The 19,630-nt window shown below is 32.6% G+C and overlaps 1 protein-coding gene across 1 annotated transcript in view; it reads right to left on the bottom strand.

The window, feature by feature from the left end:
• Positions 1-234: 234 nt before the first annotated feature.
• The window catches only part of LOC113391798 (uncharacterized), a 78,414-nt gene continuing 59,018 nt past the window's right edge, over positions 235-19,630 (bottom strand). The window contains exon 2 of the mRNA XM_026627883.2: positions 235-3,004. Within this exon, the coding sequence (XP_026483668.1) occupies positions 644-2,959 (2,316 nt within the window). The 5' untranslated portion in view covers positions 2,960-3,004 and the 3' untranslated portion in view covers positions 235-643. The remainder of the gene's footprint in view (positions 3,005-19,630) is intronic.

Raw genomic sequence — 19,630 nt, 5'->3', positions numbered from 1 at the left:
AAATAAATTAATCCAATCAAACAAATATCATACATAAATTTCGATGTTTCTTTATTGGCACATCGAAATTCGTTTGAAATTAAATATTGTTACATTTCAATATTAATAAATAAATATTCATATATTAGATTATTTAAACATTTAAATTTAAAAAAAAAACCGTAACTTTGTATTTATTGTTTAGTTTGGTACGGTAACAGAATTAAATTTATCATAATATTATAATACACTGTTATTATCGTGACTAGAATAAATTATCAACATAATTACGCAATTTCTTTTCCCTTCAATTGCTTTAATTTAATATAATAAAAGACCTAGATTAAGATGGCTTTCTTTAAAAGTATTTTGTTTATGTAATAGAACCTTTTTCACTCCATCGAGGACTAATTGGGTCGGAACGTTCTACAGCTTAATATTTAATCACCTATAAAAATATAATAGAAACGTAGAGTACGTATAAAACATTATTATGATTTACATAATTTAATTCTAAATTCGAATGATTGTGCACGATACACAGAAGTTCTGTCCGCGTACTTTTAATAAGCTTATATACAATACTATTTTTATATTCAGTCGCTTTATCACTTTTTTAGCGTCTAAATTGCCCTGTTTACGCGTTATCGTTCCGGCGACGGCGTCAGATGTCATTCGCGTCGCCTACGTAACCCTCATCGGGGCTCTCGGAACACATATCAGAGACACACTTCGCGTTCGATACTTGAGGCAGCGGCTTCAAGACATTCTCCGTCCCTTCGCCCGGCATCCGAGCGTCCGTTGTCTGAGTATCGACACACCTAGTTTCCACCTGATAACACCTCCCTGGACCTTCCGGCATTCCCATAGGGACCATCACCGCACAGGTTCCTTTTGGGTTCCAACTGGAACATGTCTCTGTGGGTACACAGCACTGAACCGGCTCAGTTTTGTAGCCTTCTGGTGGCGAAGGTACGAACTCTTCATTATAATAAACAGTTCCATTTCCAACGAAAGCAATCTGACGATTTCTGGGAACTGGGTAGCCCTCTAACGTCCGTCTGACATTTGTCGCGCTGAACCCTTCACTGAAATTAGGACAAGCGGGTGGTGTCGCATTAAATTCGTTATCTTTCGCGAATTTACAAACTAGCTTCTGTCCTTTAGGCCTATTATGTGGTAATGTTTGATAAAAGGGTCCAACGACAGAATAGTTTGACATCATTGTTGGTCGACATGGGTGCTTCGGAAGGCCGTAATCGTATGGGTAGCCTTCGCTATCTAAGAAACAACCAGGATTGAGGTGAACGTCCGCCGAATGTTGGTACATAGCGTTAGGAGGCATGCTCATTGGCGGCATGCTTGTTAAATTTTGTTGATCCTGCCATGTGACTTGTCGCGGTACTGTCGGAGCAGTGAATGCGGTCTCCTCTTCGAAAGTGTCGTTAGTTGTTTGTGCTTTGTATACTGAAAGCGCTGTGTTCTCGTTTTGTGCGTTGTTAGCGACGGTTTCCGCGTCGCTAATTAGGTCAGGATTCCTGTCGACAAAGCCTTTCATGTTATTGCTCTGGTATGCATCGCTCGACTCATAATCTCGGTTTGTCTGTACTGTGTAATGCAAAGCGTGGTGCGAGTGAGCATTCACTATAACGCTTCCGTTATTTTTTGGCAATGATCCGTTACTTCTGCTAGAAGGTAAAATTTGGTTACATAAAGCCACATCTTTTCCACTCTCTTTCTTTTTACGACTCCTAGTATCCGTTTTAAATTTCAATAAGACAACCGCTATTATTGCTATCAATAAAACGATTATTAGAAATATAACAGTTATTATCACTACTAAATGTCGGTGAGGGAACGTGACGACAATAACGACGGGTTCCTCTTTCACAAGAATTTTTATAGTATAATTTGCACGAACTTTTCCAGCTGAATTTTCTGCGATACACGCATACGTACCATTGTCATCGTTCCCAATATTGAATATGTACAGCTCGCTTTTTTTATCTATAACACCGTTTTCTACATAAAATACGTGATGGGGCTCAATAGCGGACGTTGAATAATTTCGAATAAGTTGGCCTTGATAGAACCACTGTATCTTGGCCTCCGGAACGGCCTTGACGATACACTCGAGAGATACATTGTTTCCGACATTCGTCTCTAAATATACGGTTGTAGGGGTCAGTTTTGGTAAACAAGATAAATCGAATTCATTTACGTCCGTGATAGTACGTTTTTTCAAACGCTCAGGTAGTGAGCAGATGGGTTCAACGGCATGTGGCATATTGAAATTCGATAGCCAGTTATGTAAATCTCTCAAATTACAATCGCAATTCCAATTATTGTTTTGAAGATCGATACCCCGAAGCGTATCGGGAAATAAATTATCTCCTTGAATATTTGATAATCGGTTACCGTTCAACCTCAACCATTCTAAATGTTTCAGTCCAGAGAATGCCTCCGGTTCAATATTCTCAATTTTACAGTTGCTCAATTCTAATGTATTCAAATAGGAGAGATGCTGGAAGCAGTGCGTCTTTATACCGGTTATAGGATTATTGTTCAGCGAAAGTCTCATTAGTGATGGGAAGAATACGAAATTGCTCGATGGAATCACGGTAATATAATTATTAGATAGATCCAACTCAACTAGATTTGCAAGGCCCCTGAAGGCGTGGTTATCGATTTTCTGCAGTCGACATCTCTGTAGATAAATTTTCTGTAAGTCTAACAAGCCTAATTTGTGGAATGTCTCCTTTTGCAACACTTGTAAATCATTTCCGGTGAAATCTAATACTTGAGTTTCGGAATCTAGCGAGTTTGGTATTGCTTTTAAATCCTTGTCGGTACACTCGACGTATCGCTTTCCGTTCTTCCACTTGCATATGCATTGGGTCGGGCAAGCGATTGCCGGTAGGAGTAAGCAGGTAGTACACAAGGCTATGAGCCTCACGTCTAGACTCCGTTTGACTTTCATATTGCCTTAAGGCATCCGAGTATCAGCAAAGGTGGCGAGCATTATCTGGAACAAAAGAAAATAGACGTTGAATTATTACTATTCTTTTATTATTCCTTCTTCCGCTGTAATATTATTCAGCTCGAGCCGTCTCTTTGTTTCCTAAAATCAATAAACTTCTAAGTTCCCGTTGTGAATATTCCGTATTGAAAATATATATTATTATTTTAATACGAGTATATATATAATATTAAGATGTTCTATTCCTGATATAATTGCTTTTGTAGAAATATTATTAAAATTATATTTTAACATTTATACGAATACTATTTTTGTTATCAAATAAAACTTTGCTTTGGAAGAATCCGTATTCGTAATGCTAATAGAAAATAAGTAACACAAAAATGGATCAAGACGAGCGGCGTATAATTACTACAAATACTTGTAAAGAAACATTTGCTAAATTTGAATTTTGTCTTCAAATTAATAACATATGAACTTCGAGGGAGGAGTCACAGGATGCCTTAGGGATATTTTGTGATTTATCTAAGGCCTTTGATTGCGTGCAACACGAAACTTTGGTCAGGAAGCTACGTCATTATGGAATTAGGGACACTGCACTCAGTCTTCTGATTTCGTATCTGAGCAATCGGATTCAGAGGGTTGATGTAAATGGAAAGAGATCTCCCGGGTCTCCAGTTACTGTGGGGGTCCCTCAAGGATCAATTCTTGGACCATTCCTCTTCCTTGTTTATATAAATGACCTGCCACATCTCCTAGGTGATAAGCTCGAGATAGTATTGTTTGCTGATGATACTTCTTTAATTTTTAAAATAAAAAGACGTCTTTCAATATATGACGATGTGAACAATACTCTCTCTGAAATAGTAAATTGGTTTAGTGTTAATAATTTAATGTTAAATAGTAAAAAGACTAAATGTATTAAATTCACTACTCCCAATGTAAGATGTGTCAAAACGAGTGTATGCTTAAACGGGGAAGCATTAGATGTTTTAGAATCAACAGAGTTCCTTGGTATGACAATAGACTCTAAGCTCCAATGGGGCCCCCATATAAATAAGTTGGCGAATAGACTCAGCTCTGCAGCCTATGCGGTAAAAAAAATTAGACTTTTGACTGATGTGGATACGGCTCGCCTTGTGTACTTCAGTTATTTCCACAGTATAATGTCGTATGGCATCCTACTCTGGGGTAATGCAGCTGACATTAATACTATTTTTGTACTGCAGAAGAGGGCTATTCGTGCAATTTATAACCTGGGCCCAAAAGATTCGTTAAGAGATAAATTTAAAGAAATTAAAATAATGACTGTCGCTTCTCAATTTGTTTTTGATAATGTTATGTATGTACGCAAAAACATAAACGATTTTCCCAGAAATTGTGACGTACATTCTATTAACACTAGGAACAAGAATAAACTTGTTACTCCAAGTACCCGATTACACAGGGTTAGTAACTCTTTTTTGGGGCAATGTATACGTTTTTACAACAGGATCCCAGAAAACGTTCAAAATTATTCAATTATAAAATTCAAAAGAATCGTTAAAGAGCGTTTGTGTGCTAAAGGATATTACAACACTAATGACTTTTTAGTTGATTGCACACCTTGGGAATGAAATGATCGCCTCCAGGCTGTTTCAAATAACTAAAATATAATAATTATTGTACATGCAAAATGAAAAAAAAAATATATATCCCGCTGAGTTTCTTTCGCCGGTTCTTCTCAGGTCCGAGGTGCTAAATTCCGAACCGGTGGTAGATTTTTGACAATCAATAAGCAAGTGTAAACACTTCTATATTGAATAAAGATTTTTGATTTGATTTGATTTGATTCGTGTAATGAAATAAAAGTAAACATACTCTTACAAAAGTAAAAGGTTCATTTAGAAGCGATATTCGAAATTAAAACTCCACATCAACGATGGGAGATTCCATGTTTGATTTTTATCAGTAATGTTTTGGTATTTCGTTATTCCAAAGGCGACGTGTACTTTAATAATATAAATATATCGGTTACATAATGTACCAGAATTTAGTTTCCAGTGAGTTTTATTCTTCTAAAAATCCTTTAAAGATTGAATTATGTTTTTTTTATATATATATATAAACTTTTTGTAACGTTAAAAGCGATCTTTTTATTCTATTTACACTCGAAGGTCTATTTCACCTCCTTAGATTTAACCTCTTTTGAGATACCCTTACTTAGTGCTCGCTTTTATATGAAGCTTTTGTATAGAATTTTAGGTTCTTTTACGTTTAGAGTTTTGGGTTTCATAGAAAAGCCGCAGTGTTCGTGTATTCGTTAGCTTGGACGTTGACGATACAGCCTTTTTTTTTATTCTCATAGATATTTTTGAATAACGTTATATACGTTAACCTAGTTATGGTGAACTGTTATCTTATTATATCTATCTAAATAAACATAGCAGCTCCTATAAGTCAATGTTTTTATATCATCATTTTCCTACGGATAGTTCTTATCATTCAAATACAAAGATGTAAATAACATACGATTTGTAAATTATTAATTAAAAATTATACTTATTATATAGCTGATAAAGATGAATGTAATAATAATAATAATAAAATTCTAAATTTATAAACTTGCATTATACATATATAACTTTAATACGCAAAACAAACGTACTTCATACAACATCCGATTTTAAAGTCTGTTAAATTAATAATTTAAAAAAGTTTCTTTTGTCTTTGATTAGAAATAATAATAATTATTAAAAAATTGCGGCTCATGTCAAAAAAGATTGATGAATAAGGTATAAATAAGGACTTAGTATTTTTTTTTGTATGCAGGATAAATTTTAAGTGCTTTAACTCTGTAATTAAAAATGTGAAAACGAGTAAGTACTGATCTATTTTCCGAAACGTTGGTAAATTTACGTTTAATTCAACACTGAAATATGCTTTAATAAAGTTTTTTTTTAATTTAATAAGTTAATTAAAAATTATCTTTAAATACTTTAACATATTTAATTTTGTTCAAAACGATTTCTATCGTAAATAGCAAATCATATTTTTTAACTTTGATATTGGTTTAATTTCTAGATGGCTCCATAATATACTTAGTCTAGTCTAAGTACTTAGTGCTTCAAGTCTCTGGTGATATGATTAAACTACGGATTCGCACGACTTTAAACGGGTAATTAAGATTTGATCCTGCAATATATCTCATTACATATAAAATACGTTACACCTAAATTTATCTGTTAAGGCTCTGTAATAGATTACTTTATACAATAAATTAACTAAAGTTAAAAAAAAAAAACTATACAAAAGGGTGCCCACGTCTACTCGGGGCGCTCGCAAGATGTGAAACAACAGAAAATAAATAAAAATGTCGAAATAGTTTCGTAAAATAAAATGAATAAAATTTTATTATTATTATTCCTATTCGTCAGTCATATACTTAAACTAGATTATCGTCCCGATTTCGCTCGGCTATAATAATTTTCCCCCGTTTTTGTAACATTCTTCATTGATACTCCGGTAACATGTGGTTATAGCCTTATAACCTTTCTTGATAAATAGGCAATCAAACAGTATTTTTTTTTTATTCGGACTATTATTTTCTGAGATAAGCGCGTTGAACCAAACAAACACTTCAGCCTAATAAAATTAGCATAGATAATATAAAATTTAAACTAAAAAATATTTTTGTATGTTAGCCAAGAAGCTCGCACTTGGCCAAGTTTGTTAACCCATATCTTACCAAAAGCCATACCATACATTATGTATGCAATGCATTATTTATTTCTGTCGGTCGCCCCTTTTCATTCTATCTACGTTCAGTTGTTTCTTATTTCTCATTTTCTGAACTATTGTTTACTTCGAAAACTGCTGTATCACAAAAATTGTACGCCACAAAGGGTATCTTTCGGTTGGTTATGTCTAAGTTGCTATTATTAAACTACAACGAAAGTACTGTTGCTATTTGTATTCATAATAAGTAATCTTTTATTTCCAAATTGACCATATTCGTATTGACATAGTCTTTTTTACTGACGCGAAGTAAAATATTTGATAAAATAGGAAAATCTTAATACATTTTACTGACACTTGATAAGCCGCTATCACTTTTGAAGATTAATTTTACAATTTATAAGCTACTGGTTGAAAACGTAAATTCTATCTAGAACTGGTAAAAATTTGAGAAACTCATCGTTTATTCGGATTATAATAGATACATAGAACGATTACTTAAAATTACATTCAATATATTCAGCATAAAATAAAAATAATATTTAATTAAATTAAATTAAACTGACATAAACATATTATCTTTTATATAATTTATATACCAAGTCAGCTTTCCACTCGAAAGCCATTATTCAATGACTTAATGAAATCGCTCCGTTATTATTTAATAAGCCTGTTATGTATTGAGTGAAAGGAATAATTCTTAGGCTTGGTACAGAGTTTAGACCTTTTCTACTATTTTTTTATGATACAGGTTGGCGAGCAAATAGGCCAATTGATGGTAAGTGATTACCACCACCCATACAAAATGACATTTCTTACAGCATTGCGCCACCAACCTTGGAAACTAACATATTATATCCCTGATGTATTATTACTATGTTATAAAATAAAAATACATTCTGACATACAATGCACAGTCCATTTTCACTGTCTCATACTGCTGCGTGTGAGAGGGTGAAATTTAGTTTAGGAATTCCTTACGGAACGTATTATTCAAGAAAGATTTTTTTTATTTAATCGTCTAAGGAGTTAAATGAAGACCGACATTATCTATAAATGTTTTTAATTTCAAAGTTAAAAAGATGGAAATCAGTGCGTAGATATATTTTATGACTATTACAGACTATACAGCGGTTTTGAATATCCGTCACATAAGAGGGTTAAATATGGGATGGAAGTTTATATGGAACCGGAGATAAAATGAGGGTATGCCTAACACAGGTTACCAAAACTCTAATACGTTTTGAATAATGAGATATCCCATCGGATACACGTATATTTCTAATAGTATTTAACGAAACTTTAAGAAGTATTTAATATACATGTTTAATCTGTACTAATATAATAAATGCGAAAGTAACTCGGTCTGTCTATTGCTATTTTTTTAATATTATATAGGTAGGCGAACGAGCACATGGTCCACCTGATGGTAAGCGGTCACCACCGCCCATAGACAATGGCGCTGTAAGAAATATTAATCATTCCTTACATCGCTAATGCGACACCAACCTTAGGAAATAAGATGTTATGTCCCTTGTGTAGTTACACTGACTCACTTACTCTTCAAACCGGAAAACAAACTCAAACTCAAATTCCTTTCTTCAATATGGAAGCTTTACACTTACTTATTGATAGTCAAATTAAACACTACCACCGGTTTGGAAAAGAAAACACCCTGATCTGAGAAGAAGCGGCGAAAGAAACTCAGTGGGTCTTTTTTTTGCCAAATTTATTAAATATATATATTGAATATGAATAGAAACAGCCAGGAGGCGATCGTTTCATTCCCAAGGTGTGCTATCAATCATAAACTCACTAATTGTATAGTAACCTTTCGCACACAAGCGTTCCTTAACAATTTTTTTTAATTTGGCAAAAGAAGCATTTTGAACGCTTTCTGGGAACCTGTTGTAGAACCGTATACATTGTCCCACAAAATACTTACTGACTCTAGGCAGTCGAGTTACAGGAGTAACAAGTTTGTGTTTGTTCCTTGTACCAATGCTATGAGTATCACATTTTCTCATTAAATCATAAACATTTCTCCGTACATATAAAACATAACAGAATATATATTGAGAAGCAACTGTTAATATCTTGATTTCTTTAAATTTATACCTTAATGATTCTTTGACTCCTAAGTTATAGATTGCGCGAATAGCCCTTTTCTGCAGCACAAATACAGTATGGATAGCGGCCGCGTTACCCCAAAGCATAATACCGTAAGACTTTATACTGTGAAAGTAACTGAAATATACTATAACAATACTTAGTACTGCTGTTTGATGGTAGAATAAATAATAATAATAATAATAAATATTGGACAACATCACATACATTACTCTGATCGCAATGTAAGTAGCTAAAGCACTTGTGTTATGTAAAATCAGAAGTAACGACGGTACCACATACAGCCAGACCCAAGACAACATAGAAAACTAATGAACTTTTTCTACATCGACTCGGCCGGGAATCGAACCTCGGGACCACGGAGTGGCGTACTCATGAAAACTGTACACACTACTCGAACACGGAGATCGTCATATATGATGATACCCAGAAGGGCTCGTACAAAGCCCTACCACCAAGAAAGACGCGTGCACTTCCAACCAACTTAACCGAATATGATGAAATTTGGTACAAAGATTGGACTCCATGGGCTACTTTTTCTGCCTAACGGCTGACGACCAACCCCTAAAGCGCGAACGAAGCCGCGAGCTACGACTAGTGTTGAATGCTTTCTCTTTGATATTGCTCACTTGTTCACTCCAGTCTATCATAAGACATTATAATATATCATATTCTTTATATTTTTCTACAGACATATCATCCGTGCCCTTGGTGTATTTTAACTTTAATTTGTATTTGTTACTAAAATATTTTATTATTTGTTACTACATATTTCTATTACCACATAACAATTTAAGATTCCGGATTAATCTATTTATTTATTGTACAATGGTATTAATATTTTATTTATTTTGTACTATTTCAATTAAAATCTGTGTTAGTAGTCGTAAATTTCATACGAAACATTGATATATCATAAATCTATATTTGTTTTTCGTATCTAAGCCGGCTAAACGTTCAGCAATTATTTCGTACTTCGATTATTATTATTACGTAATGCTTTCGCAAATAGAATTGGATTAAAATTTGATCGAATGGTTACTGTTAAATCCCTTTACGATCTTCAATTCGTCTCCAAGATAATATCAGAATCGAATGATTCTTAGAAAATATTTGCCTCGATTTAATACATGTTTGCCTAAATGGATAGGACGCTGTTTTTTCAACCGAATTTATGTTATTTATGTAAAAGACTATTTGGCATAAGATACGAATGAACTCTGACAAAGAATAAAACGACAATCCTGCTTTGTATCTAGTTTTATTAGATAGTAAAATATAAAAGATTTAATAACATAACTTTATGATAATGTTAAGTAAGCATAAACAGCTTTTACTATGGTTCTTTTTTTGATATAAAAATCTTGGAGCTCAGAGTACTTCATTTTGAATATAATGCAAAAAAATTAGAGTTTGCATAATTGGATGTTTATCAGTCAATGACAGAAAAACGGTTAGACTGATTTTGATGAAATTTGGAAAATAAACAGCTTACTTAACATATGCACTAACATGTGGACCAAGTTGTGGACTGAAGCTGGTTCTTTTTTGATAACATTTTTTGAACATTAGATATGATAATATAAGGAAATTATATAGATAGTTATATAAATGAAGGTTTTGCTTCATAGTTTTACTTGACAATACAACAACAGTAACAGCCTGTAAATTTCCCACTGCTGGACTAAGACCTCCTCTCCCTTTGCGAAGGTTAGGAGCTTATTCCACCACTTTGATCCAATGCGGCTTGGTGGATACTTTTTTATAATATATTTAATTAATTACGTCTTATCGTACGGTATTTGCTGACTTTGGAGGGAGGGAGAATTTGTAAAGGGATTACTATAATTAATTGTTTATAATATCTGCACTGTACTAACTATATTAATGAGATAATTTCGCTTAATCTAACTGTAGGTTCATATAATCAAATTATAGCAAAGCCGTATCTTAACGTAACAAAGGAATATTTAGTGCTTTATTTATATTACCATAGAGGTGATAACACTGCTCGCATCAGACAGGATGATTGTAGTGGTACTTGGCTTTTGCCAAAGAGTTTAGAATACTCAAATGTTAAATTAAATTAAAAATATATATTGATAAACAAAGTTTATGATGTTCAGAAGTTTATATTGTGTTGGTAGGGATTTGTGCAAACCCATCTGTGTAGGTACCACCAAATACCACCAAACAGCAATACTTAGTATTTTAGTTTTACGGTTTTAAGGGTGAGTGACTCAGTGTAACAGGCACAAGGGATATAACATATTCGTTTCCAAGGTTAGTGATGCATTGATGATCTAAGGAATGTTTTATCTTTCTTACTGTTCCAATGTCTATGCGGTGGTCTCCACCTACCCATACAATAAAAAATACTATATTCTAAGAAATCGTGGAATTCATATTCGTTGATTTTCATTCCGAATAAATATTAAATAGAATAACATCTGTAACGTAAATTAAAGTAACTGAGTCTCTTGATGGTTCTGCTCGGTAGATGACATTATGAGCCCGTGATTGGTTTATATTAATTTTGATACATTGACTAGACTACTTAAAAGTGTTCGTATAGTACTTGAATAAAGAATATTTATACCGCAAGTAACCTAGATCGGGTCAGCTTCGAATAAATATTATAAAATTGTGTCTTTGACCGTTAGAAACGTCAGTAAACAACGTATACGAACCTGTATATACATAATATGCAAAAGCTACTGATGAACAAATATCTATGTTTATATCTATTATTTGTAACGGCCCGGAGGCGATCGTTTTATTTCAAAGATCTTCAAAGTCGTTTGTATTATAAATATTTTTTATTAAACAAACGTTCCTAATCACTTTATTTGCTTTACTATTGAACATTTCTGAGCGTTCTCTGGGATTCCGTTGCGGAAGAACATACTTTATATAGTTGTATGTATTGTTTCATCAAGGAAGTTGAAATAAAAATGTTATATAAAAATGACATTCTATTCCTTTAAGTAAAAAGTAAATAAACCATACTCGTCGAGGTACCATTCTTAATTCAGATGTTTGCACTTGAATACAACAATAGAGACAGACATCCCCCGGGGCGTCCGACCGACGTCTGAATGTATGATGCTACAGCAGTCTTGTTTTTTATTGAGGAAATATTTACATTTTATAAGAAAACTGGAAAACCACGAAAACATTACAATTAGACGGAAATATTATACAATAAGATTCCACGGTTATTTTTAACTTGGACTCGTAAAAAATTCAAAGCTCATGTCAAAATGATGAATAAGACATAATACTCAATAGAAGATGATATTAAAGATGAAAAATTTTGGTATTTGTTACTTGTTAATTTTGGTATTTCTAGGCAGAATATATAAATTGAATTGTACTTTACTGTCATAGTCTGTAATTCTAATGGTGGAAAGGACTAGCTCATGAGTTTTTGCCATTTCTTCTCGGTAGAATCTACTTTCAGAACCGGTAGTCGCTTTACATTTAATTCAACAATAACATAACGATTCAAAAAAGCTTTTATGAGCTTTATGTACTTTTTGTTTTTATTGATTCGAATTCGCATGTATTTATTGATATAGACTTATCATTTCAATAACCAAAAATGTATGCAGTAAACAGTTTAGTATAATAACAGCCTGTGAATTTACTGGTGGGGCCCAGGACTCCTCTCCTGAGGAAAAGGTGTCTGCCACATGTATAACTACGGGTTGGTAGTTATACATGTGGCAGAATTTTATTGAAATTAGACACATGCAGGTTTTCTCACGATGTTTTCGTTCACCGTCACATGAAAATTCAGTGGGTGCTTGGCTTGCCTTGGTTTGATCCCGCAATAATCAGTTAAGATGCACGCGTTCTAACCACTAAGCCATCTCAGATTCGGCATACAGTGCCGTATATCAATAAACATAAGATATATGCAATCGCTGCCTTTGCTGTAGAAGTTTGAAAGATCTACAAATATTCATGCAAAGTTTTCATATATCTGGTACGTAGAGTTTTGGCAGCGTTTGCTTAAAAAGCACCCGGACCGACTGTTTTCTCTTCGAATACGTTGACATAATAACTTAGAATTCATAAAATATGTAACATTTAAACGTGCTTCAGAATTTAAACTATAAACTAAAATCATCCAAAAGTTTCTTATCAGTCGGTTTAGGTATTCTACGAGTTACCATAGTGTACACAGTTTATATTGAATATATATACGTGTCGTGATAGACGGACAGTTAAAAGATACTAAACCCCTGTTACAAATAATTCATTATGATTAAATTTTTTTTTTTTGTTAGAGGTGGCAAACGAGCTGGAGTCTCATCTGATGGAAATTAACTACCACCGCCCATGGACATGCGTTGCCGGCCTTTCTTTTTTTTTAATTTGATATTGATGTATGATTTGAAATTGATAATGAACACGCGGTGTTGGTACTCGGTGGCAATTAGTTAACTAACTTATAAATTGTTAATTAAATGAATCATTAATATTGGCGTTGAAATTGCAACATAGCAATTTAGCAATGTGCGGTTCCATTGTTGAGTTTATATGGAAAAAACTTACCTATATACCTGCTGTATAATATTGGTATAAATATTCTTTTTTATAAATGAATCAATATTAATTTATATTGCGATTTATCCGAAACTTTTTTGGTAACGTATAAAGATGATAAATATTAATTATTGAATATATTATGTATTCTACATAAGTCGTAGTATTTAATTTATGTAGCTAAGAGTTTGAACAGTTTGCCAGTTATAATTTTATTACCTACTAGCTGTGCTCGCAACTACGTTTGATTTTAACAAAAAAGATATTGTTCATTTCGCAGATTTTACTATAACTTATTAATTCTATATTAGGTAGCTTTTGTGATATTAAGTCGTTGGTGTGTATTACTTCAGCTATCCGCCAGTGAAAGTCCCGTCAAAATTGGTCCAGTCGTTCCAGAGATTAGCCGTAACAAACAGACAGACAGACAAACAAAAATTGTATAAACATTTTTTTGATCATTGTTTCGTGTATACATATGCATTTAATAAAAACAGGCATTCCAATTATATGGTATCGATTGAATAACGTAATATTCACAACAATATAACATCCAGTTGATATTTTTGTCAATATTATATTTGTGTATTTGCAAAACATTTTTTTTTTATTATATCGGTAGGTGGACAAACAAATGGGCCACCTGATGGTAAGTGGTCACCGTCGCCCATAGACAATGGCGTTGTAAGAATTATTAGCTATTCCTTACATCACCAATGCGCCACCAACCTCGGGAACCAAGATGTTACGTCCCATGTGGCTGTAGTTACACTGGCTCACTCACCCTTCAAACCGGAACACAACAATACTGAGTACTGCTGTTTGGCGGTAGAATATCTGATGAATGGGTGGTACCTACCCAGACGGGCTTGCACAAAGCCCTACCACCAATTTATTCCCAATTTAGAATAAAATGAGTGGCTCACTCACCCTTTAAACCGAAACACAACACTATTAAGTATTGCTGTTTGGCGGTAGAATATCTGATAAATGAGTAGTATCTACCCCGACGGGGTTGCATAAGGTATTTCCACCTAGTAAAATATATCTTAATTAAGAGTCAAAGAAAAAAAAGTTAAGTTTAAATTTTAGGCTAATGGAAACCCATGATTTCCTCAATCCTCAACGTCATTTTATGTCGGGTGCAAGACAAATTACAGGTAATATATGGTTTAGGTATTAGATAAACATATCACATTGAAAATGAATAAAATAATAAGTATGCATTTAATACCATATGGTCTATCCTTGGCTAAAATTTATGAGTCCATTTGTAACTAGTCTTATTGATGTTTCGTTGCATCGATTTCTATCATAGATAACAAAAGGGTATATGTGCTTAAATCAATTAACTAATTGCTTATTATTAACGACGTCGAAGAAGCGATAAGCCTCTGTAATGGAATGGTCGTGTTCTAATCTGATTCGCTGAAAAGATTAACGTCATTGATAAATTGTGTAGAGTTCTAGACCCCAAATTAATCTGGTCAGATTGAGAATGATATCAGTTTAATAATAAATAATATTCATGTCGTAAACTATAAATCTACTGCTATAACCAAATATATATAAGCGAATAAAATATATACATATATATAAGTAAATTGGTTTTACGTTTCCAGTAATATTTTATTGAAAAAAAAGAGAACTTATTAAGGCGCTTATAATTTTAAAATTAAATAATAAATCAAGTAAGATTAAATTAATATAGAGTAAGCAACAAAAACAATTTTCGAAACGAGTACGAAACTAAGCGAGAACATAGTGATTTAAAAACAAAACTAGAAAAAGTATTCTAGTAGCTAAAAAAGTTCAAATGAAACGAGCGAACCTCAGGAGCCATAGAATAAAATTCAAACATGTGGCGAGGCGGGTGCAAAACAATCGCTGCAAGGTTTTTTAAATTCTTAATAGGCGGGACTACGCTCCATTACCCGTTTCCCGACGTCTCCGTGCGACGAATACTTGATATTTTTTCGTACTAACCGTTGAATGGCGAACAAAAGGACCCATTTTAAGCGAAAAAAAAATTATACCTTCGCAATTCGGACGACTCGACTGTGGTGTTCTTAAATGGATTTTTCATGCCTTTTTAAGATATCGATATACAAATTTACTTTTTCTTAAAGTTACTGAAGATATTTTTGTCTTATACAGAAACTTTTAAAAGTATTATAGACGGTAATGTTCATCGAGAAGTTGCGCCATCTCAGTTTCTCGGAAAAGTCAAAGAGAAAATTTCAAATTCTACGCCAGTGCTTTAGATGTTAGGTCATAAATATACAGATGAAAATAAACAAGATATTGTGGCAATGCCACGAGGAAATATGTTTGGCGTGGTTTCACACGTACGAGGAGTTCACGTACGACTGTAAGCGGCAAATGTATTCCGGAATAGTACTCTAACCCATTCTCATCTAATGGTATATTTATCACAATAGCATAACATTTACGATATCTTCTTCAGTCCGCTTGCATGGTTTTATTTTCTGATTTATTTTTACTTTTTTTATTATTTTTTTTTTTTTATATATTAAGTTTTTTAAACGTATCAGTTTCGATTATTCCAAAATAATCATTATATTTACGAGACATTTTATGAAACCCTAAAGGTTAATCGATTCTTCAACAACATGGGGTAAATAGGTATAAGGAAAGTTGGAAGATTAAAACACGTTTCTCCCTCTCAGATTTCTGATCACGCAAGGCGCCGCCGTCGGGCCAGCTTAAGTTACTGAGGGTGGGACTGACATCACATTGGGTATTTTGTGCCAAAAAAGTTATCAGTGAAACTTCTTGCTTTAATTTATTTTTTCTTGTAACGTAGCGAAGAGAAACAGATAATACTAGATTTTAAACATTTTTGTATCTATTATAAATATGCATATATTATCTGGAACGATAAAATTAAATTATTTGGACTTACTTATGAATATAATCACCATATAGCTACTCGTGCAGTTGCAAATCTTTAAGTTTACAATAATACATTTTCTGATTCGAAAAGTATTTCAAATGCAATAAAATTTCCCAAGTCACTTTATTTTAAAATATATATACAGAGCAGTTTTTGTCATATTATAAATATTTTATTATATGACTTGAATAAGATACGATTTGTAAGTTCAACAGTGCTAAAGATATGCAATTCTATGCAAGAAATTTCCCTCAAAAAGACGCTGCAAGCGATTTATCGTCGCTTTTGATATTTGAAGCGGATTTTATCGATTCCATTTACGTCGGGAAAGGTTGAAGATTGCTGGTGATTGGAAACGAAATAACTGGAACGGCTTGGAAGTATTTCAAAGATTCAGATCTGTTCGATGAGGAAGTTACGAACATAAATTCTGATAATTATTATATGTGTTAGATATAATACGTTTTGGTTTTTATTAGATGATATTCAGTTTTATTTAATGCGTTCGAGATCTTATAATTTTACAAAATAATACTATTTACTTTTTACTTTCATACACAATTTGTTTTACAAAATTTTGGCAAAGTAATTGTCTCCCGTTTAGCGGTTAGTCATAAGTTATTAGGTATAAAAAAGCAAATGTCCGTCCTCGGGTTTCCAGTTTGCTTCCGGCAAAATTTCATCAAATTCTGTTGAAAGAGAAACACACACAGACAGAGTTACTTTGGCATTAATAATACTATAGTTATAGATTTGGTGGATGGTGGTTAAGTATATAAAATCTATCTACCTATATATTAGGTTATTTTATATTGTTATTTGCAAAATCATTATTCAATTAAATATGAAAAAATTGAAATAAAATAGATGACATTTAAATAAAACATCAAATATCAATATAAATATTTCGAAATAGTCCTAAAGTATTTAATAGTTTATAATATCAATATTATCAATAGAAGATTGGATCCAAATCAAATTTTCTTGATGATTAATACACTTCAGATATAGTTTCACTGAGCTAATAAAACTTATGAACGCATTTCATAAAGCTAAGCCGTGTTCAATTACTAGGTTTGAAAGCAGCTGACAGAGATTAATAGCGTCATTATAAAACTCTCATAGAGCATCGTCAATTTGGTCGTCGGTTACCAGATTCGAGCAATTTTCCATGCATTATACAAACGGGCGTAATATGCACTTTAATGAAATTCCGTTCTTGGCTTAATCCGTTCCAGTTGGAACTTTATTTCTCCCATATCATGTTCCCACTTACATTTTAAACGCTTAATTTAAAAGTCTCCGCAGTTACGAGCCTGCAGATAAGTTTGTTCTCATCTGTAGTCATCGTTTCATTTTCCATTTCAACATTAACTTACTCTTTAATTTGATTTCATAATTCTGAAGTATTTTATGCATTAATAATAGTATTTAAGTCAATTTACGCACTTTTTATACATACTATTTTAGAATAATTCATTTATTTTAGTTCATAATTATATTTACACCATACACCAAAGTAAATTTTCCGAAAGCTAACTCAATCAGGATTGGTTTAAATTGATTCATCAACTACCTAGTTTTATTGCAGGTTGAATTTTCTTTCAAAGCAAAAGCTTATTTCAATCCTTGTCATTGTTTGGTTAGATTTCATTCATCTTATTGTGACTAATTGTGGATCGTCTCTCCGCGTTCGTGTAATCCTCTCTTTTCATTCAAGGATTGCTTCAATCGATATTATTCTGATTCTGAGAGCAACTTTGGAAATTGTTTATATTTGAATTAAATTATCGCTTGATTTAAATACTGGATTAAAATGAAACAAAACAAAGATTTAAAAGTAAAGTAATATTTTTCTAAATTGTAGACACGAGGCAAATTGACAAAATGGTAAGCTGAGCATAAAACTATAACACGTGAGACGTATTAGAGAAATTATTTATTTAACAGCTTGCCAACGACTCTTAAAGTTAATACTCGTATTATACTTTTAAGAATAAAAATAATTTATATAACATGAAACTTAATCAAATAAAAATGTTAACAACATCGTATCAGGCATGATGGAGCAATCGAACGATCGAACTTTCTGCAAGCCTTTAATAATAGTTACATCTTAATATTTCTCACATTGAGTACACTGAGTTTCTGAAAGCAGAAAACATAGGCAACCCGTTAGGTAAGAGTATGGTGCATTTATGTTGTTTTAAATGGGTCACCTGAAGGTCAACACCGCCCATAGATATTGGCGCTGTAAGATATATTAACCCTTCCTTACATCGCCAACCACCGCCACTTACTTACTTACTTACAGCGCCACCAACATTGGAAACTGGCTCATTCATCCTTCAACAACAATACTGAGTTATGCCGTATGGTGATAGAATATCTGATGAGTGGTAGAAAAATTCTACGTAATCCCAATGCACTTGCGCTGAAATCAGTTCGATCAATTTAATTAAATATCCAAAAATCGAAATTTGCTTTACGTTACATATTATTTTAGGATAAGAATGAAGAGTTATTTCAGAACAGTCATTTCATAGCATACTGCATTAATAATAATAATTAATAATAATTAAAATACACACATATATTGTAAATACTTTTATTTAATAATATACCGAAATAATTACAGAAACAATCTCCCCTCATAATATTATGAATCTGCTCACGAATTGTAATATCATTGAACATTAAAACTCAACCAATGAGCAATTTCAAATTTGTTAAATTGTAATGTACTCGTTTTCTGTGTTTTTGTAACAAAGTTGCTTGCGTTTATTTTTTAACATTAATATTATAATTCACATTCTTATTCAAGCTATCTCCAATTCCAATTTCTACATAACTATTTCCAAATGCAAATTTGTTATACGTGAATATAACTCAACGACCCTACCCTCGTAAAGAAAACGGAACGAGAAGTGAATTCAATTAATATCTAAAATTCAAACGCCGTAGCTAACTCCATTTTGAAAATGATTTAATTTATGGTGGTTCTGGAAAACAGGTTAGATGAAAAATTGAATTTGTAACAGCAATCATATTGAGATAGCACACACCTTATTTAAAATCTATACATTTTTTTTTTAAGAAACTACTGTATTCATGGGTATAAAGGCAAAATTAATAATTTATAATTCGAGTTTATTAATTAAAAGAAAGTGTTTTATTTTATCCTAAAGCTTTTATATGAACTTGGACTATAGTTTAGTCCTTATTTCATCAAACTAATATATCTATCAAAATTTATAAGTCCTATTTAGAAAACACTTCATATAAAAAAGTTTAGGTGGTGCTTTATTTTTAAATTGCAAATGTTGACTTAATACAATAAGGCAATTATTTTA

The sequence above is a fragment of the Vanessa tameamea genome, chromosome 10, assembly GCF_037043105.1.
Source record: "Vanessa tameamea isolate UH-Manoa-2023 chromosome 10, ilVanTame1 primary haplotype, whole genome shotgun sequence".
Classification (NCBI taxonomy): Eukaryota; Metazoa; Arthropoda; class Insecta; order Lepidoptera; family Nymphalidae; genus Vanessa; species Vanessa tameamea.
Note: the sequence above shows the minus strand (reverse complement) of the source record. Positions and strands in the feature narration are given on the sequence as shown.